At 47.0% G+C, this 19,637-nt stretch overlaps 1 protein-coding gene across 1 annotated transcript in view; it reads left to right on the forward strand.

Annotated features, from left to right (window-relative positions):
• The window catches only part of TM9SF1 (transmembrane 9 superfamily member 1), a 44,169-nt gene extending 25,853 nt beyond the window's left edge, over positions 1-18,316 (forward strand). Inside the window, exons 8-11 of the mRNA XM_061590327.1 lie at positions 10,418-10,772; positions 11,634-12,441; positions 14,110-14,383; positions 16,495-18,316. Coding sequence (XP_061446311.1) covers positions 10,418-10,772; positions 11,634-12,441; positions 14,110-14,383; positions 16,495-16,888 — 1,831 coding nt within the window. The 3' untranslated portion in view covers positions 16,889-18,316. The remainder of the gene's footprint in view (positions 1-10,417; positions 10,773-11,633; positions 12,442-14,109; positions 14,384-16,494) is intronic.
• The last annotated feature ends 1,321 nt before the right edge of the window (positions 18,317-19,637 follow it).

Here is a 19,637-nt window from a genome sequence, read left to right on the forward strand (position 1 = left end):
GGAGTCCCTCAAGGATCGGTATTGGGACCTGTACTTTTCAACTTGTTCATTAATGACCTAGAATTAGGAGTGAGCAGTGAAGTGGCCAAGTTTGTTGACGACACTAAATTGTTCAGGGTTGTTAAAACAAAAAGGGATTGCGAAGAGCTCCAAAAAGACCTCTCAAACTGAGTGAATGGGCGGAAAAATGGCAAATGCAATTCAATATAAACAAGTGTAAAATTATGCATATTGGAGCAAAAAATCTTAATTTCACATATACACTCATGGGGTCTGAACTGGCGGTGACCGACCAGGAGAGAGACCTCAGGGTTGTAGTGGACAGCATGATGAAAATGTCGACCCAGTGTGCGGCAGCTGTGAAAAAGGCAAATTCCATGCTAGGGATCATTAGGAAAGGTATTGAAAATAAAACAGCCGATACCATAATGCCGTTGTATAAATCTATGGTGCGGCCGCATTTGGAATACTGTGTACAGTTCTGGTCGCCTCATCTCAAAAAGGATATTATAGAGTTGGAAAAGGTTCAGAAGAGGGCAACCAGAATGATCAAGGGGATGGAGCGACTCCCTTACGAGGAAAGGTTGCAGCATTTGGGGCTTTTTAGTTTAGAGAAAAGGCGGGTCAGAGGAGACATGATAGAAGTGTATAAAATTATGCATGGCATTGAGAAAGTGGATAGATAAAGTTCTCCCTCTCTCATAATACTAGAACTCATGGACATTCAAAGAAGCTGAATGTTGGAAGATTCAGGACAGACAAAAGGAAGTACTTCTTTACTCAGCGCATAGTTAAACTATGGAATTTGCTCCCACAAGATGCAGTAATGGCCACCAGCTTGGATGGCTTTAAAAGAAGATTAGACAAATTCATGGAGGACAGGGCTATCAATGGCTACTAGCCGTGATGGCTGTGCTCTGCCACCCTAGTCAGAGGCAGCATGCTTCTGAAAACCAGTTGCTGGAAGCCTCAGGGGGGGAGAGTGTTCTTGCACTCGGGTCCTGCTTGTGGGCTTCCCCCAGGCACCTGGTTGGCCACTGTGAGAACAGGATACTGGACTAGATGGGCCACTGGCCTGATCCAGCAGGCTCTTCTTATGTTCTTATGAGTATGAACTGAATCTGGATCTTGCCTTCACAGAAGACGAAAGCGAGCAAAAGGTAAAGCTGTTCTGTTACCTGATTGGAGAAAAGGGAAGAAAGATATGCAAAACTCTTGGGCTTACCTCTCCTTGTATTCTGCTGGATGATTCCTGCGTGCCTAAACTAACGGAACATTGGGACACTAACAGGGCGCTGGAGGGCAACGACGGGCTGGATGCTTACATTACTGCACTAGGGATATCACAGACCCCTCTCATCAGGGACAGAATTGTCTGTGGGCCACAGAGCTGCATCTCTGTGAGAGACTGTTGCAAAAGATAGATTTAACACTGACTCGTTTGTTTGGAGTTTGGCAGAGCAGCAGAAGCTTCTAATGAGCAGCTGAGGAGTGCGAGAAGACACCCGTGACCTGCAGGCACATGTGGTTCAATGCTGGCAGCCTCATGGGAGACCACCTAGGATACAGTGCAGGTTCTGTGGGAGATGACATGGAAAGAAAAAAGGAAAGTGCCCCCATATGGACAGACGTGCAAAGGGTGCAGCAGATCGAATAGTGTCCAAAGTGAGTGCTGGAGTGAGAAGATACCTCATAGGGTAGCTGTGAATCTCTTCTCGATCGTCCCAGAGTGCAGGACACGGAATAATGGCCTCAAGTTGCAGGAAGCCAGATTTCGACTAGACATCAGGAAAAACCTCCCAACTGTTAGAGCCATACGACAATGGAACCAATGACCTAGGGAGGTGGTGGGCTCTCCAACACTGGAGTCATTTAAGAAGCAGCTAGATAGGCACCTGTCGGGTATGTTTTAATTTGGATTCCTGCATTGGGCAGGGGGCTGGAGTCGGTGGCCTTATAGGCCCCTTCCAACTCTGTGATTCTATGAAAACAATGCAGGCTGAAAGTGACGAGTCAGAAGGTTGTGAGGATGTCTTAAGCCTCACTTTGGGACCAGCGAATCACATGATGTCCGCACAAGGGACATACAGGGATGAGAGCAACCTACCCCGCTGCCTTGTTTGCCACTGTGTTCTTGAACAAGCATTCAGTTTGTTTCCAGCCAGACTGTGGAGTCACTGGCAATGTGCTGCCACTAGCACCAGTAGATAGGGAAGCAGACATCGAACCGTGCGCCCAGTTGCTCATTATGTATAATGTGTCTTTCCAGAAACCTGCGGGGAAGTGCATGCTTAAGATTCGCAGTCCAAAGAACAATAAGCTCTGCCGCCTAGAGTTCATAATGGCAGAAGGAAATGTCCACAGGCCGTTGCTAGGAAGCAAAGCGGTTCAGGCCATGCAACTGATTCAGGTGCAACAGGATAACATTTTGCACACAGTACAACCAGGAGAGCAGAGCCTTTCCAGGGCCTGGACTGTGGAGAAAATTCTGGAAAGAGTTTGGGGATGTCTTTGAAGGTGAAAGACTTTAGGCACAGAAACTGAAACTTGAGGTGGACTGTATGGTATAGCTAGTAAAGATACCCCCAAAGGAGAGTACTTGTGGATCAGCAGCCTGGTCATCATACGGAAACCCTCTGGAAAACTGTGTATTTCTCTATTAACCATAAACCTTTAAACAAGAAATTAAGATGCAGCCATTATCCCCTGACAACCATTGATGATGTGCTGAGTGACTTATCACGAGCCAAGATTTTCTCAAGTGTCCGATGCGAAGAGTGGATTATGGCACACAGAACAGGTTACAGAATCCAGCTCCCTGACCACTTTTGCAAGTCCTTTTGGCAGATACCACTGGCTACGGATGCCAATGGTCAACAGCCTCGCCCCAGAGGTGTTTCAATGAAGACTGAATCAGGAGCTGGAGCATATCCCAGGCCTGAAGATAACTGTGAATGTTATCCCAATTGTGGAGGAGAGAAACAGAAGCAACAAGGGATCATGACAAAAAGTTGTGCCATTTTCTGGAGTCAAGCAGAGAGAAAAACATTAAACTGAAGCCAGATAAGGCCAGATTAAAACTAGAGATGTTGAAGGGACAGGAAAAAATAAACAAGAAAATGGGGGGGGGAGTCTTTTTCTGGTTTTTCTTTTTTCTGTTTTGTCCCCTGAAAAATTGACCCAAAACAACTTTTTTTCTGAATGTTCCCAATTTTTTTCCACATCTCTAGTTAAGACTGAACCACGTACCTGACATTGGCCACCTGTTGACTGCAGATGGTTTGAAGCTGGACCCTGGGAACGTTAATCAAAGAGCCAAGGATGTGAAAGGAGCTCAAAGGAATGGTAAACTACCTGGCAAAGTTTTGCAAGGGGCTGGCAACTGACTGTGAGCTACTTGAGCAGGAAGGGTCAGAGAGCCATCAGCAGGCACGTGATAAAATAAAGGACACAGTAACCAAGAGAACCATACTGAAGTGCTGCAACCCAGGGGAACAGTTAGTCTGACAATGTTGTGCATCGGAGAAAGGGGCTAGGAGCTGCCCTGTTGCAGAAACAACCACCAATTGCTTTTGCCAGGAGAGCACTGTCTGAAACTGAAAGAGGATATGCACAAATGGTAAAAGAACTTTGGAACACTTCCATCAGCTCGCTTGTGGACAGACAAATCTGACCACAAGCCACTTGAAAACCACAGTGCAGAAACCACTGCTGAGGGCCCCAAAGGTCCACACTATACATTTAAAGCACATCCAACGCACATTTAAAGCACATGACTTTTCCCCAAAGAATCCTGGGTTAGTTAAGGGTGCTGGGAATGTGTAGGTCTGAGAGGCGGAAACTACAATTCCCAGGATCCTTTGTGCTTTAAATGTGCATTGGATATGCTTTAAATGTATGGTGTGGATCTGTAAGTTTCTGCAGGCAGGGAACTACCTGTCTCTCTTGCTCAAGTTGCTCTCTAAAAGCAGCTGTGCTCACTGAGCAGAATCTTTACAAAAGTTGGCTTGTGCTTTTTAAGTAAGCTTACTTCTTTTAGGTCACAAATGCCAGTTACATGTGGGTGGGCACAGCTAATACATTTGCTAATGGGCTCTCATTGTTTTTTATGACTCTATTATATCACATCATCTGTGTTTGGTCCCATCTCCAAGTAAAGCTGGGAGCAGAGGTGTAGTTGTCCAGGGTCCCAGGTGGACTTAGACCCCTTACTTGTTTGGGACCAGGGTCCCTGTGTCTTCAGTGTCCTGATAATTGAAGCCAATCAGAGTGAAAGGAGGTGAGCCAGCCACTGAGAAGACTCTCCTCAGTACTAATGCACTCCCCTCAAATCTTAGTATAGCAACCAAAAAAGGAAACTCAGCAAAAGAAGTTCCTTATCTTACAGCATCTTAGTACATTCACACATGTCGGGCACAGAAAATAGTAGATCTAGCTGCAAGGCAACACATGGGGATCTGCATGGATTGTTACAATCCATCACTAAGGGAAAGTTCTCCAAACAAAACAAAGGACTGAAAGCTCATTTTGGTGTATAATCTTAGAAGGTCATATTATTTTAGAAGGGGGAGTAGCTGTGAGGGGGCACAGCACTTCTACGTCTGTCACTATGCTACTGGCTGGGAGAGAGCTCTGTCTGAAGCCCTGGAGAGCCATTGCCAGTTTCAGTAGACAATATTGAGCTGGATAGATAAGGAGCCTGGATAAGTATACGGCAACTTCCTATGTTCCTATTGGACTTGAGTGTCCAGGTTTCATTCCATAACAGCTCTAATGAATGGAAAGTCATCCAGCCATCAGCTAGAAGCCAGGCCTTTTATCAGCTTTTACAACTGAAGTAATTTTGTGTTTGTCAATAACCAATTTTAAATTCTCCTATTTAAAAAAAAATAAAGAAAATTAACATATGCAAACCAGCAGAGCCCAAGGCCGACCCTACATTCAATTCAACAACAGTTTGGGGAATTTCTGATTTCAGAGCTCCTGGGGCTGGCACTAGGGAAGAATATGGGAAGAATTATTCTGCAGCTACTGTCATCTCTTGAGGTCTAGCCTCTCTTTTTAGCAATTATATGCTGAGAAAACTCTAGCTTGCCATCTCCTTGACTCCCCTGAAGCGTTCTGAAAAAGTAGGGTTTTTCACATGACAGTTTATTGTGGAGTTGTTGCTCATGCATGTCAGTTTTTTCTCAGTGTCCACATGACATCATACTCATCAAAATGCCATCCTGTATTCCCCACACACGCACATTGAATCTGGATTTACCATTCCGATGCTTTGTTTTGCTTTTTGCTGGTCACATTTTCCATGGAAACAGCAAATCTGGGTTAAATGGGAAGCATTTTAATGAAGACAATGTCATGTGAATGCTGTGCAAAACTTGCCTATGCGCAGGCAGCAGCGAGCCCACAAAAAGCGCTTTGTGGAAATGCCCATAGTCAGTTACAAGAGGCTTAAAAGGCTAAGTTGGCAAAAAGGAAGGGGCATCCATCCACCCCCATGAAAGTAACAACCTGTATTTCCCTCGGCAGGAATTTAGTGAGGTAATCCTCTGAGGCCTTCTTCTTGGAGATAATCTTGATGGCCACCATCGTCTTCTGCTTGGCAAAATAGGCCTCGTAGACAGTCCCATAGGAACCGTGGCCAATCACTTTGCCGATTTGGTAACCATACTGGTCCATCACCGAGACGTACGGCGTGGAGGCTGAGTGTTCCACCATGATTGAAGTCTAGTTTGCTGCCCCCAAAAATCTTGTTCAACCTGACGATGGTTTCTTGTTTCAGCTCAAGGGATATAGGGAGGGCGCTTGATAGGAAGTACCGCGGAGGATGGTTAGATAGGCTGCGTCTAATGGGAGGCCACTAAAAACACCAGATTGTGGAAGGACAGTCAGTTTCTCCCCCTGCACATTCTTCAGGTTCACAAGGATCTGGCTGACGAGATTCACTGTCGATTTAGTGAGGACGTGAACACCCAATTGGAGAGCCACCTCTGTCACTCTGCTTGAGCCCAGGATGGGAGAATCCAAATAAGCATCCTTCCCTGTGATAGCTTTGAAGGAAATAAGAAGATCCAGCCTTCTTGCCCCCAGCACTACTTTGACTGGAATCTGCCCCCCCTTCACACACTTGGATCCCCCAGGAATTCTGATGATGCCACAGCCGCGTCCCAACATTCTGTTCACACCAATTGGCCAGTGGGGTTCCGGTTACCACAGGGAAACTTCTGTGGCTGGCAATGGGGGATTGTTTTACCACAAAGGATATGGGTTGTTGTCCTACTCGCAGGCTGAGTCAGCATTCCAGGTGGCTCAGTGGACACAGTCATGTCCTCATCTTGAACAAAGTGAATCTCACAGCATTGCAGGGCCTTGAGCTGTAATGATGTATTTAACAATGTTGCCCAAATTTGGCAGGGGGAAAAAGTACAGGAAATGCAAATGGATGTAGCCTGGATTAAAGGGGAGATCTTCAGGCTCAGCTCCCTGAACACAAGTTGTGGTACACCACACTCAATTAAACCCTCTCTCCATACAGTTGTATGCCAGGTGCCTGCTGCGCGCGCACGCGCGCGCGCGCGCGCGCACACACACACACACACACACACACACACACACACACACTGCTTTTGTCATCTCATACTTGGAGGCTATGCAGAGGCTTAGCTTGTCTGGGCACCATTTTTGCAGGCCTGACTGAAACGGTACATAACTAGAGAGAAGAGCTACAGGTTGGTTGCTTTTTGCTTCTTTTTTATTATAAAATTACATTTTAAACAATTTATATCATCACAATTTCTAAATTACAAAAATCTGAAGACTAAATTCATCAGTCTACAAATGTTACATAAATATTAAACGCATATGGTGCAAAAACGGTCCACATTATTCAGTTCAAGACCACCTAATCAATCTTTTTAAGTTATAAAAACAGCCACAGTTCTAAAAATAAAAAATGACTTAAACCAAGTCTAATCTCCCCCACTAACCTCTATGGATTTATCACCATCTTTTCATTCCAATATGAAAAGCTTACAGGTTTGTCGGTTTGTTTTTTGGTCACATGCCATCCAACCCCATGAATGCTTGCTCCAAAGTAAACCCCATATTCAGTGGGTGTTACTCCTGGGGAGGCCAGCATAGGATTGCAGCCGTGGTCTCTATAGCCAAAACAAAACAAAACAGCATCAGCTTGTGAATTATATTTACAGGTGTTTTCTTTTTCAGCTGCTGAGCACCCACTGGCTGCAAGGAAAGTCTGCGGCAAGAGATTACAGCAGCCTGATGTAATAATAGTAATATGATGATGATAGAATCCTCACTTTCTATTGAAAACAGGCCTGACAAGTTTTGAAAACAAAGCAAACAGCCCTGGATGGAGATGATGGCAGGTACTCCTGCTGGGACTCCACCCTCCACCCCCGAAAGGTAGCCCTGCAATCTTTGGACACATCCACACCAAAAGGTGTTGTGATAGGCAAGGGGGTCACTCCCCCTGCAGGAATTCCCAATGTAATGGTGGGTAGAGTGGGTTGCCAATGATCTGTAGTAACAATTCCTAGACCTTGCCCCCACCCCCAAATATTTCTGCAGACCCTTTTGTGACTGTGCCATACCTTTAAAGCACTATTACACCACTTTAAACAGTCATGACTTTCCCCAAAGAATCCTGGGGACTGTGGTTTGGTAAGGGTCCTGAGCGGCGTTAGGAGACGTCTTGTCCTCTCAGATAGTGGTTTAACAATCAATCCCTCTTTCCAGGGAACTCTGAGAACTGCAGCTTCCTGAGGAGAATAGGAGTCTCAGCATCCTTAACAAATTACAGTTCCCAGGATTCCTTATGGGAAGCCATGATGTTTAAAATGGTAGAATCATAGAATAGCAGAGTTGGAAGGGGCCCGTAAGGTCTTCATGTCCAACCCCTGCTCAATGCAGGAATCCAACTTAAAGCATCCCCAACAGGCAGCTGTCCAGCTGCCTCTTGAAAGCCTCCAGTGCTGGAGAGCCCACCACCTCCCTAGGTCATTGGTTCCATTGTCATTCTGCTAACAGTCAGTACGTTTTTTCCTGATGTTCAGCTGAAATCTGTCTTCCTGCAACTTGCGCCCATTATTCCGTGTCCTGCACTCTGGGAAGATCGAGAAGAGATCCTGGCCCTCCTCTGTGTGGCAGCCTTTCAAGTACTTGAAGAGTGCTATCATATCTCCCCTCAGACTTGTCTTCTCAGGGCTAAACATGCCCAGTTCTTTCAGTCTCTCCTCACTGGGCTTTGTTTCCAGTCCCCTGATCATCCTCAGTGCCTTCCTCTGACTTTGTTCCATGTTGTCTACACCCTTCTTAGTCCAGAACTGGATGAAGTTCTCAAAATGAGGCCTAACCAGTGCCAAATATTGTAAACCGCCCAGAGAGCTTCGGCTATGGGGCGGTATATAAATGCAATGAATTAATAAATAGGGAACTAGGTATAAGAGTGCTTCAAATGTATTAGGCAGGGGAAAGCATCACCTGCTGCATTTCTGCCTTCTGCAAAGGAAGCAACCATCTAGCCCTACAAAGAAGAGAGGGAAATACACTCTTCCCATGGTCAGGTTCACCCTGCCCTTCATTAGTGCTACACATGCCATTCCAATCCCCAGACACCATTTTGTAAGGAATTAAATAGAGAACCCAGGAGAGCTGGCATTTTCCCCTCCTTATTTCCTTCCTCAGTTTTGCCCTCTTTAAAATAGAGCCCTGGCCCTTTAAGGCCGGCACTCCAAGCTCATCGGTCTTCCTATGTTGCTCCCTTCCCTTCTTTGGGCTGCCCCTTTAAGAGGTGGGCGGGGCAACAGCAGAAGCGGTTCTCGTATGTGTGTGTGTTTTGTCTCTATGGTGTCTGTGGCCCCCGACTTGGAATTACGTCACCGTGTGGGCAGTGAGGCTCCCCGCGGTCGGCTGAGGGCGGAAGTAGGTGACGGACGTGGCCGGGGCTGTCCACAGAGATCGCCTGAAAGACCCCAAAGCATCTTGAGTCTTTGGTCCCTGAAACGATTCATCACAACAATTACAGGTCGCGCCTCTTTGTTGACAGATAACCCGAGAAGGGAGGCTTTGAGAAGAGAAGGGGCTGGGGGTGGAATTGATACTAGCGCAGGGGTCAGGCAAAGTAATGGGTAGCCCCTGGGGCTAAGAGGAACTCCGCTTCACCCGTTTGCAGCCTGGTTTGTTGCTGGGACACTGCGCTTGATAACCCCCCTCCCTTTTTCAGCTGGGCAAAAGGAGTTGCGAGACCCGCAGGCAGTGCCTAGAGCAGCCCTAGAAAGACAGGTGAGGGAGGGAAGGTCTGGGGGGAGAGGCTTATTCTATAGTGGTTTGGGGCAGCATTGGGCTTTTTGTGGAGGGGGGCAAAGGAGCATCATAGACACCTGTTCTGCTTAAGATGGGGAGGGGGGTGAGGCCGCAGGGTTATGCCAAGGCCCAAGTTGCCCAGGTTAGGTTTTCAGGGTGGGCATTGGGTGAGGAGTTGGGGGTGCATGAGGGTCCTGGAAAAGCAAAAGCACTCCCCCCCCAAAAAAATAGGCATTGCGATAGGCACCTGACCACACATCCACTCCTTTCCACCCAGCCTAGTGTTGCTCAGAGTGACGATCCTCAAGCCATGGTTCTAAATGTGGTCTCTTAAGCAAGGATCCCTAATTGGCATAGCCCAAAGTGACAGGCATGCAGATCAATGGTTTGAACCTCTCTCTCCAGGTCAAAATGATATCGCCAAGCCATCACTGGATCCCTGGCAGGAACTTGATTCTCTTTCTCCTCTAGTGATGCTCAGAGCCACAGGTGGTGGTACTTTTGGAGCAGAAAAAAAGCTCAGCCTTGGTGTGAGTAGGAAAGGTGGCCCAAACTCATAGGTATATAGGTTGTTATTGGGAGGAAGGGTCAGGGTTGAAATGAAGTGCCAGCAACAGACATAGGGAAGGATGGTTGTTTCTGGGGTGCACAGAACACCTAAATGAACATGACATAATGTCATCCTCAAACAGTTGGCTGGTCTCTGGGGAGTTCCCAAAGTAAGGGATGGAAGTGCTTAAGACTGCTGTTGCCCATAGTGATGCCCAGCTCTGTTGGCACTGAAGAAGGCACCAAGTACTAGAACTTCAAGTTGGCACTATTATCATCATCATCAGTGACAGCTGCTGGATCTATGTCAGTGGAATCCGCTTTGGGTTTTACTCTGAACTTTCAAGGAGCTGTCCAAGGTGCTGAAGATGCTAAAACCTGGCACTGATTCCACTTCCCCACTGACATGGAGCTACCAGTGCCACTGATTATTATTATTGGTCAAGGCGGTGGTCTGAAGCCATAAATATAAGATTGGTGTGCATGCAGAAATCATTCCTCACTGAATGTTGGTTTTCTCTTCTTCCTCCTAAAACCACAGCCCAGCTCCCATCCCCCCTTTATCCCAGTACCACCCCATGATGGCCCATCGCCCATTCCTTGCCCTTCTCTTCTCCATCCTTTTCCTCATATCTGTGGCCTCTTCAGAGTCTCATTATCAGCGAAGGGACCCGGTGATGCTCTATGTCAACAAAGTAGGACCTTACCACAACCCCCAGGAGACCTACCATTACTATCAGCTCCCCGTGTGCTCCCCACCAAATATCCGCCACAAGAGCCTTACCTTGGGGGAGGTGCTGGATGGAGACCGCATGGCTGAGTCCATGTACGAGATCCATTTCCGGGAGAATGTCGACAAGAAGATCCTGTGTGAAATGAAGCTGGGCCCTGAGCAGGTAAACACAGCCAAAATGCTTGGATTCCAAAGTCTGTTCCGGGGCTGGTATGTACCTCCCTTGTTTCTGACTCTGTGGGACATCCCTAATTTGACTTTAATGTTTGACAGCTGATTCCCATTACTGTTTTCAGAGTCTTAATTTCTCATCACGTATTCCCGTTCTAGTGGCTGATGAGCTTGGGATGCAGGATATGTGGGTCTTTTTCTCAGGTCTGGGAGTGGTGGAAGTTGCATTAGAACATAAGAAAAGCCCTGTAGCTGGATCAGGCCAATGGCCCATCTAGTCCAGCATCCTTTTCTCACAGTGGCCAGCCAGATGCCAATGGGAAGCCCAATAGCACTCTTTTCCCCTCCTCTGGTTTCTAATTCGAGCAACTGGTATTTTGCCTCTGACAGTGGAGACGGAATTCAGCCATAATGGCAGTAGCTATTGATAGCTTTATTTTCCATTAATTTGTTTAATTCTCGTTGTTGTTCTGTGCCTTCAAGTCGATCATGACTTATGGCGACCCTATGAATCAGTGACCTCCAATAGCATTTGTCGTGAACCACCCTGTTCAGATCTTGTAAGTTCAGGTCTGTGGCTTCCTTTATGGAATCATTAATCCTCTTTTAAAGGTGTCCAAATTGGTCGTCATCACTACACCTCATGGGAGCAGATTCCATACTTTAATTCTGCGCTATTAAATCAAGGAGGAGGGAAGATATTGAAACCCACACATCCTGGATCCATTTTTATGTTTCTTTTCCTTGGGCTGTCTAAATCTAGGGAATTAAAGCAATTGGTAGGGCCAAGCGCCATGCGCATCTTGGTTTCTCTTTCTGGTTCTGTTGTGACGGCTCCTTCCTCTCCCAACAGGTGGAGCGCCTCCGGCAGGCCATTGAAGAGCTGTACTACTTTGAATTTGTGGTGGACGATTTGCCTGTACGCGGCTTTGTGGGCTACATGGAGGAAAGCGGCTTCTTGCCCCACACCCATAAGATCGGTCTCTGGACCCACCTGGACTTCCACCTGGAGTGGAACGGCGACCGCATCATCTACGCTAATGTCAGTGTGCGCAATGTCAAGCCCACCAGCTTGGATGATGTCCAGAGCATGCTGTCCATCACTCACACCTACAGCATCCGCTGGTCCGAGACCGCCTCGGAACGCCGAGGGGAACGCCGTGGCAGCCGCAGTGGGGACGATGGCTTCTTCCCTCGCACCTTGGAGATCCACTGGTTGTCCATTATCAACTCCATGGTGCTGGTGTTCCTTCTGGTGGGCTTTGTGGTGGTCATCCTCATGCGGGTCCTCAAGAACGACCTGGCTCGCTACAACCTCGACGAAGAGGCCTCCTCATCGTCCTCGGGAGATGACTTTGACCAAGGAGACAATGGGTGGAAGATCATTCACACTGACGTCTTCCGCTTCCCGGCTTGCCGCAGCCTCCTGTGTGCCGTCCTGGGAGTGGGCAGCCAGTTCCTGGCCTTGGGCACGGGCATCATTGTGATGGCTCTGTTGGGCATGTTCAACGTCCACCGGCATGGTGCCATCAACTCAGCCGCCATCCTCCTCTATGCCCTCACCTGTTGCATCTCCGGTTATGTCTCCAGCAATTTCTATCGCCAGATTGGTGGGGAGCGCTGGGTCTGGAACATATTGCTCACCACCAGCCTTTTCTCTGGTGAGGCTTCATTTACTTGAGTTCTTGTGGATTGTGGCAGACAAGAAGGGCCCCTGTTTCCCTTGGAGGAGAGCCTTTGATTGCCTTTTCCTTTGGCAAACATTGGGACACTCTGGTCCCTCTTCATGGTACCCTTATGACCCAATCTTACTTCTGGACAGTTGGGTCTAGGTAGTCCATGCTAGTGGCAATCTTCCTGTGAATATGATAGGGCAGAAGTGAGCAGAAGGTAGATCAGGATCTAGTGGTAGGTCTCTGGGTGATTTCAAGTAAATTGGCAATGATTTGTGATTTCCAGTTGTTTAACAGCGGCAGCAACAAAATCCCCACCACCATCACCGCTAAATTATATTATGCAATGAAGAAAGCTGGGGGGAGGTAACCTAGAGTGGATTTGTGTGTATGGGAAGATTGTGATCTCAGATCAGTTCTGCTACTCTAAAACAAATTCCTGGCCTCAAAACTGTATAACTGTAAATGTCTTTTGCACTAGTCACCAGCTGGCAGATCTCAGCGGTTTGTAATTAAAAAACAGTACATCCTGAAGTCCTGACGTCTGCTCACCCCTGGTCTAAAATTGATGGCTCCCCAATATCCCAGCATTTACTTCCTGTGGACCAAACATTTTGGACATAGCATTCTTTCGCTCTCTCTAGACCCATGGTGAATTCTGCACAAACGTCTTCCAGAGCTGAGTCATCTCTCTTGACTTTTATTTGAGATCACAGTTGTTCGGCGAATGTTTGTTTATATATGTGGGCTTTTGCATACTCTGCAGGTTGGAATCCCTGGCATACATGATCATGTTGGTCCCTTTTCTAGAGCTGTCTTGGGAGGGCCATCTGTGAGCACCCTGTGAAGAAAGAAAAAGCCTTAGTGGATTGATAGAGTTTAGAGAGTTGAGCTGCTAAATTTAATCCATTTATGCTCTAGAAGAGTGGCGGGGAAACTGTGCCTCTCCCTCCTCTAGAATCTCAATGATGATTTAATGAAGCCAGGGATGGTGAGCTTTGCAGGGTCTCTTTTGAGGGGAGTAATTTAACATGTGTTCCTGTGTTAATCCTGTGGGAGTATGATGGAAGGTGCTAGGGACTCTGCTTCCCTTTCTAGGAGTCTGATTGGTAGACTCTATGGTCTGCAAGGAAGGGAGGGGGGGGTTGTGTGTCTCTCTTCCCCCTTTGGGAAAACTGTGGCACAGCTTTGCATGCAGAAGGTCCCTGGTTCCATCCCCGGCATCTCCAGGTAGGGTCAGGAGAGACTCTTGCCTGAAACTCTGGAGAGCTGCTGCCAGTCAGTGTACACAATACTGAGCAAGGTGGACTGAGAGGTCTGTCTCGATATAAGACAGCCTCCTATGTTCCTACATGACCAACTTATTTATCAGTGAAAGATGACATGGGAGAATTTTGCTGTCGCATTTTGGGATTCATATACCCCATCGTGAGAACTAGGAGCATGCTTTTATTTGCAAAATGGAAGCTGATTTTTCAGGGGTCTAGTGAGATCCCCGTGTGCCACAGGATTGAACCTCAGCGGACAATAAGGGTGGTGGGTTTAAGTTGCCCCCCCTTGCAGTCAAATCGCTGCAATTTCAGATGGTAAACGCCCTACCAATGTTTGCTGCTGACCCTGGCGTGTGTGTTTGTTTCTCCCCCTGCGTCGGTTCAGCTCCCTTTTTCCTGACGTGGAGCGTGGTCAACTCTGTGCACTGGGCCAACGGGTCGACGCAGGCCTTGCCGGCCACCACCATCCTCTTGCTGCTGACAGTCTGGCTGCTGGTGGGGTTCCCCCTCACTGTCATCGGGGGCATATTTGGCAAGAACCGGGCCGGCCCCTTTGACGCACCCTGCCGTACCAAGAACATCGCCCGTGAAATCCCGCCCCAGCCATGGTACAAGTCCACCCTGGTGCACATGACCATTGGAGGCTTCCTGCCCTTCAGGTGAGTCTTGCCGCCTCCTGTAGCCTCCTTGACACTTACCTGTCCCCTTAGTGATGGGCGGATTGGACATGTCCCCTTGTTACACGGGTGGGGAACCTTTCACCCTCCAGAGGTGACCAAACTACAACTCCTGTAATCCCTGGCAGTTGGCTTTGCTTCCAGAGCTGATGGGAGTTGTAGTTCGGCAACCTCTGGAGGGCCAAAGGTTCTCCACGCCTGCCCTGTTTCATTTGGGGAAGGGCCGTGGCTTAGCAGCGGAGCAACTCCCTTCCATGCAGAAGGTCCCAGGTTCAATCTCCGATGGCATCTCCAAGCAGGGCTGGCAGAGACTGCCTCCCTGAAACACTGGAGAGCCAGTCAGGGTAGACAGCACTGAGCTAGATAGACCAATGGCCTGATTCATTGTAAAGCACCTTCCTGCGTTCCTCTTCCAAACCGTCACCTGCCAAATTTTTTATCTTTTCATCTTAGTAATGCTTTTTTGTTCAATAAGCAAAGATTTGAGGGCTATGGAAATATACTTTGAGCCTTAAGCTCATGTGTGATTTCTGCACTTTTATGAAACATTTTAAATGTTTTGTACTTAAATGTTTTAGGGCCCACCCTATTTTTGTGAATGCGAGTTGTTTATAAATTGTTTTTAAGAATGTATTTTAAATTGCTGTAAATTGCCCTGGGACCTCAGGGTGAAGGTTGGGTAGTAGATTGACTGCCTTCGAGTGGATCCTAATTTGTGGCTACCCTATGAATAGGGATTTCATGGTAAGCGTATTCAGAGGGGCTTTACCATTGCCTCCCTGTGACGCTAGTCCTCCCCGGCTGGCTAGGGCCTGCTCAGCTTGCCACAGCTGCACAAGCCAGCCCCGTCCTTGCCTGCAACTGCCAGCTGGGGGGCAACTGGGCTCCTGAGGACTCTGCAGCTTGCCCACGGCTGCACAGGTGGCAGGCCACGTAAGCCCTGAGCCACTCCCTGTGGGGTGATCTTTAGCTGGCCCTTGACATCCAGGAGACACGAGCGGGGATTTGAACTCACAGACTCTGGACTCCCAGCCAGGCTCTCCTCCCCACTGTGCTATACCAGCTGTTGGGTAGTAGATTAAATGAATAATAATGATATTTTGCTCCAATGGTCCATGGACTAATGCTATCAATGCCATTCTATCTATTCTATTCACCTTCCAGTCCTGTAGGCCAGTGTTCTTCAACCTTGGATGCTCAGATGTTGTCATGTTTCCAGCTCCCATCATCCCTGACCGTTGACTCAATTTACTGGGGTGATGGGAGTTGTAGTCCAGCAACATCTGGGGACCCCAGGTTGAAGAACACTTTGACCTGTTGCTCACCTAATTTGCCTGTCCCTATCCACTTCTTGTCCACAGTAAGTTCCAGTCTCCCAACCCTGGTAGGCAATTTCCTGCCTCTCAGATGAGATGTGCCCTTTCCGCTTGATTGGGCCACTCTCCATTTCTTTAGGGAGTCAATGTGCGAAGTTGGAAATGGCTCATGTATTATTCATTTATTTTAGTTATTTCTTCAACAAAATTTATATACCGCTTAATCGTCAAAAACCTATGAGCAGTTTACATAAAATATAAAATATACATAATAACCGATAACCTAAAATCTTTCAAAATTAAAACAGCAGTTTTACCGAAATATGCATTAAAAATAAAATCACACGTCAAGATACAAAAAAGTTTTTACCAGGAACCAAAGACAATGCAGGAAGGTGCCTGCTTGATATCAAGTGGCAGGGAGTTCCAGAGTGGAAATGTAGCCATACTGAAGGTTCAATTCCTTGCAGGTGCGGAACAAACATTATGTGGCACTTGTGAAAGGGCCGGTTCCCCAGATCGAAGCAGTTGAGCAGGCGTATGTGGGGTGCCCTTTCTATAGACTTATGATTTAGCCTCCTTTTTCCCAGCTGCCTGATGGGGTTAATAATGGCCTCCCTCGCAGGGCTGTAGCGAGGGCAAACGTTCCAAAAAGATGAATAAATGAGTAGGCCTCAGCTGAAGGCTTCCTTAGCTGTCGCATCCCAGTGTGGCAAGAAGTGGGTAGTGCTGGAAGATGGGCATGGTTCTGAGCAGTGTCCCTATCTCTCTTGGCAGTGCCATTTCTGTGGAGCTGTACTACATCTTCGCCACCGTGTGGGGCCGGGAGCAGTACACCCTCTACGGGATCCTCTTCTTTGTTTTCGCCATCCTACTCAGCGTCGGGGCCTGTATCTCCATTGCCCTCACCTACTTCCAGCTCTCGGGCGAGGACTACCGCTGGTGGTGGCGCTCCGTCCTCAGCGCCGGCTCCACCGGCCTCTTCATCTTCCTCTACTCTGTCTTCTACTACTCACGCCGCTCCAACATGTCAGGCGTGGTGCAGACGGTGGAGTTCTTTGGCTACTCCCTCCTCACGGGCTACATCTTCTTCTTGATGCTGGGGACCATCTCCTTCTTCACGTCCCTCAAGTTCATCCGCTACATCTATGTCAACCTCAAGATGGACTGAGCAACCCCACCTCTTCTCTCGTCAGCTGGGGCTGCAATAAAGCTCTGCTTTCTCATTGGCTGGGATGGGTATAGCTCAAGAGTGGTACCTTCCATAACAGAGTTTTCCACCAATTGGCTAGGCAGACTGCACAAAGCTTTCCTGCACTGGCTGGGAGCTCACCTGAGCTCTGAAAACTTGGGCTTGTTATGATCTGTCTCTCTGTTAGCTGGGATTGTTTTGAGAGCTTCCCAGCTCACTACAGTGGCAGTTGCTTGATTGTCAGGAAGTGGAGGGGAATGGCATCCATAAGCTCTCCTCTTCTGTTGGTCAGGACAACTAGCCAATCAGTGATCCTGTAAATCTGGTGAATTGGTAGACCCTGCAACAGATTCCCTCTTCCTTTTTTTTTTTTTTTGTTGGTCAAAACTGCAGTTTGTATGCTTGGAATGGGAGTAATTGTTATTGTCCTTTCACTGGATGAAATGTGACCAATTGGGAGAATCCTCTTCCTATTGGCTGGGTGATCTGGTGAGTTCACCAAAGCTAGGCTCAGTTAGACATCACTTCCTCCCAAGCCAAAGCCTGGTTCTTGTTGCTGGCCAGTTGGAAACTGTGAAGATTTTTCTGGCTTGATTTGCTTCCTTCAGGGTTCTTATGCAATTGGGTGACAGATAGCAGCCAATCACATAAGAATAAAAGCTGACCCATACAAGGACCGGCAGGGCCGGCCTTGGAGATGGAGATTGGCCCAACAAAGAGCACCACCCTGTCCCTTGGGAGTTTCCCTTCTTTGGGATCCCTGATCCGGGACAGAATTTGCCAGCTAGGGACTCTAATCCCAGAGGTTTCCTCTGATCAGATACCTTCCCAGGGGCAGAGGTTGAAACTAATCCCTCCATGCTTGGAGGGGGCGACGGAGGAGGAGAAAGAGTCTTTATTTTTATTTTTATTTTGTGGGTCCAAAATGGGTCTTTCTGTGAAGGGTTTAAGGCTCTCCTTATTTCCATGTTGCGGGGGGGGGGATAGGCTAGCCCTCTTCAGAGGTATACTCAAGGGGTCCAGCTTCTCCAGTGGATTCCTGTCGCTGGTTGTTATTATCTGGTGCATGGGGCAGTTTTCCTCCAGGCAGAGGGCTTCCCTACTCCCTGCATTGCCAATATCTTTTCTTTCTATTTCCCTCTCTTCCGTCACATCCTTTTCACTCCCAAGGTGCCTGGGCTGTTATAGTAAGCATGGAAGAGAAGCTGTCTCTTCCCCTCCCACCACGGTCAAGAAAATGGCTATAATTATATATGGAAATTATTATAAATGAGGAGTTGTGTATATTAGCAAAGACTGAAGTTGGGTGTTTTTTTAAAATTTGATTTTTTTTTTGTTTTATTCCAAGGGTTTCTTTTTACAGATCTTGAAATTAAACTTTATTAATTAAAAAAACCAAAAAACCTATCTGGAGACTCTGGCTGTATCTTATCTACATATCATAATTTAAGAGGCAGTTCTCTTAGCCTTCTGTGGTCCCAGTCCTATGCCTCTCTCTGAGAGATGGTAGATAAAACCAGCGCTGTGTCTACTCATCCTGGGCAACTTTCATTTTTTAAAAAAGCGGCTAGTGCTTAAGGTTTGTCGATAGGCTTGAAATCTCAAGGCTTATTTCTGTTTTTATTTATTTGAGCACTGATGCCTTTCAGTGACAAATTCAAGCTAAAGGTGGCTTTTGAAAGGAAGGAAAAAATAAATCACAAATTAACAAAATAAATAAACATTAACCTAATGATAAAAAACAAAGACACAGCAGTAAGAACACTAATCGTGAAACAAGAAAATCATATAAAAATTAAGACACAACTTTAAAAATGCCTGCAAGAATCCCCACTCAGCCATGAAGCTCACTGAGTGACCCTGGGTCAGTCACTGCCTCCAGTGACTAACCTACCTCACAGGGTTGTTGTGTGGATAAAATGGAGAGGGAATAACCATGTATACCACTTCAAGCTGCTTGGAGAGAAGGTGGGATATAAATGTGATAATAGATAAGGGAATAAAGCATTCAAAGGGGCCTGTTTAATATGCAGACACAATAAGGGAGGAAAATCAAAATATATATAGGGTGTGGACATTCATTAATATCGAAAAAAGAGAGGGGATGTCCCCAGAATGTCAAGGAGGGAAGTTCCAAACTGTATAGATTTGTTTATTTTCTTTAAAAGAGAAAAAAATTCTTCTTAAGATACCCAACGCGTTTCAGCCTTATAACTAGGCTTTCATCAGGGGATTTATGTTGTTGAAATGCTTTATTCAATAGAGTACTTCTCACTTTCACTATGGATGGCTTCAATATCCCCTGATGAAATCCCCTGATGAAAGCCTAGTTATAAGGCTGAAACGCGTTGGGTATTTTAAGAAGAATTTTTTTCTCTTTTAAAGAAAATAAACAAATAAATCTATACAGTTTGGAACTTCCCTCCTTGACATTCTGGGGACATCCCCTCTCTTTTTTCGACAATAAGGGAGGGTCTGCTGCCTGAATAGTTGCTTTGAGGACATAGAGAGTGCTTTTCTTGTATCATCACAGCTTCAAAGAAGGGATCAAGACTTCCAGCTTTGAAGGAAAGGCTCCCATTAACCCTTTCCCCTGTCATCATTTTAGCAATGTTGAGTTTAAGGTATGCCTAATTATATGGTCAAGGATGGATGGGCAGTGTTGAGGCCCAGAGCTTCCCCTTAATGTCGGGATCAGTTGAACAGACAGCAGGGTCAGCTTTATTTA

The sequence above is a fragment of the Rhineura floridana genome, chromosome 11 (genome assembly GCF_030035675.1).
Source record: "Rhineura floridana isolate rRhiFlo1 chromosome 11, rRhiFlo1.hap2, whole genome shotgun sequence".
Taxonomy (NCBI): domain Eukaryota; kingdom Metazoa; phylum Chordata; class Lepidosauria; order Squamata; family Rhineuridae; genus Rhineura; species Rhineura floridana.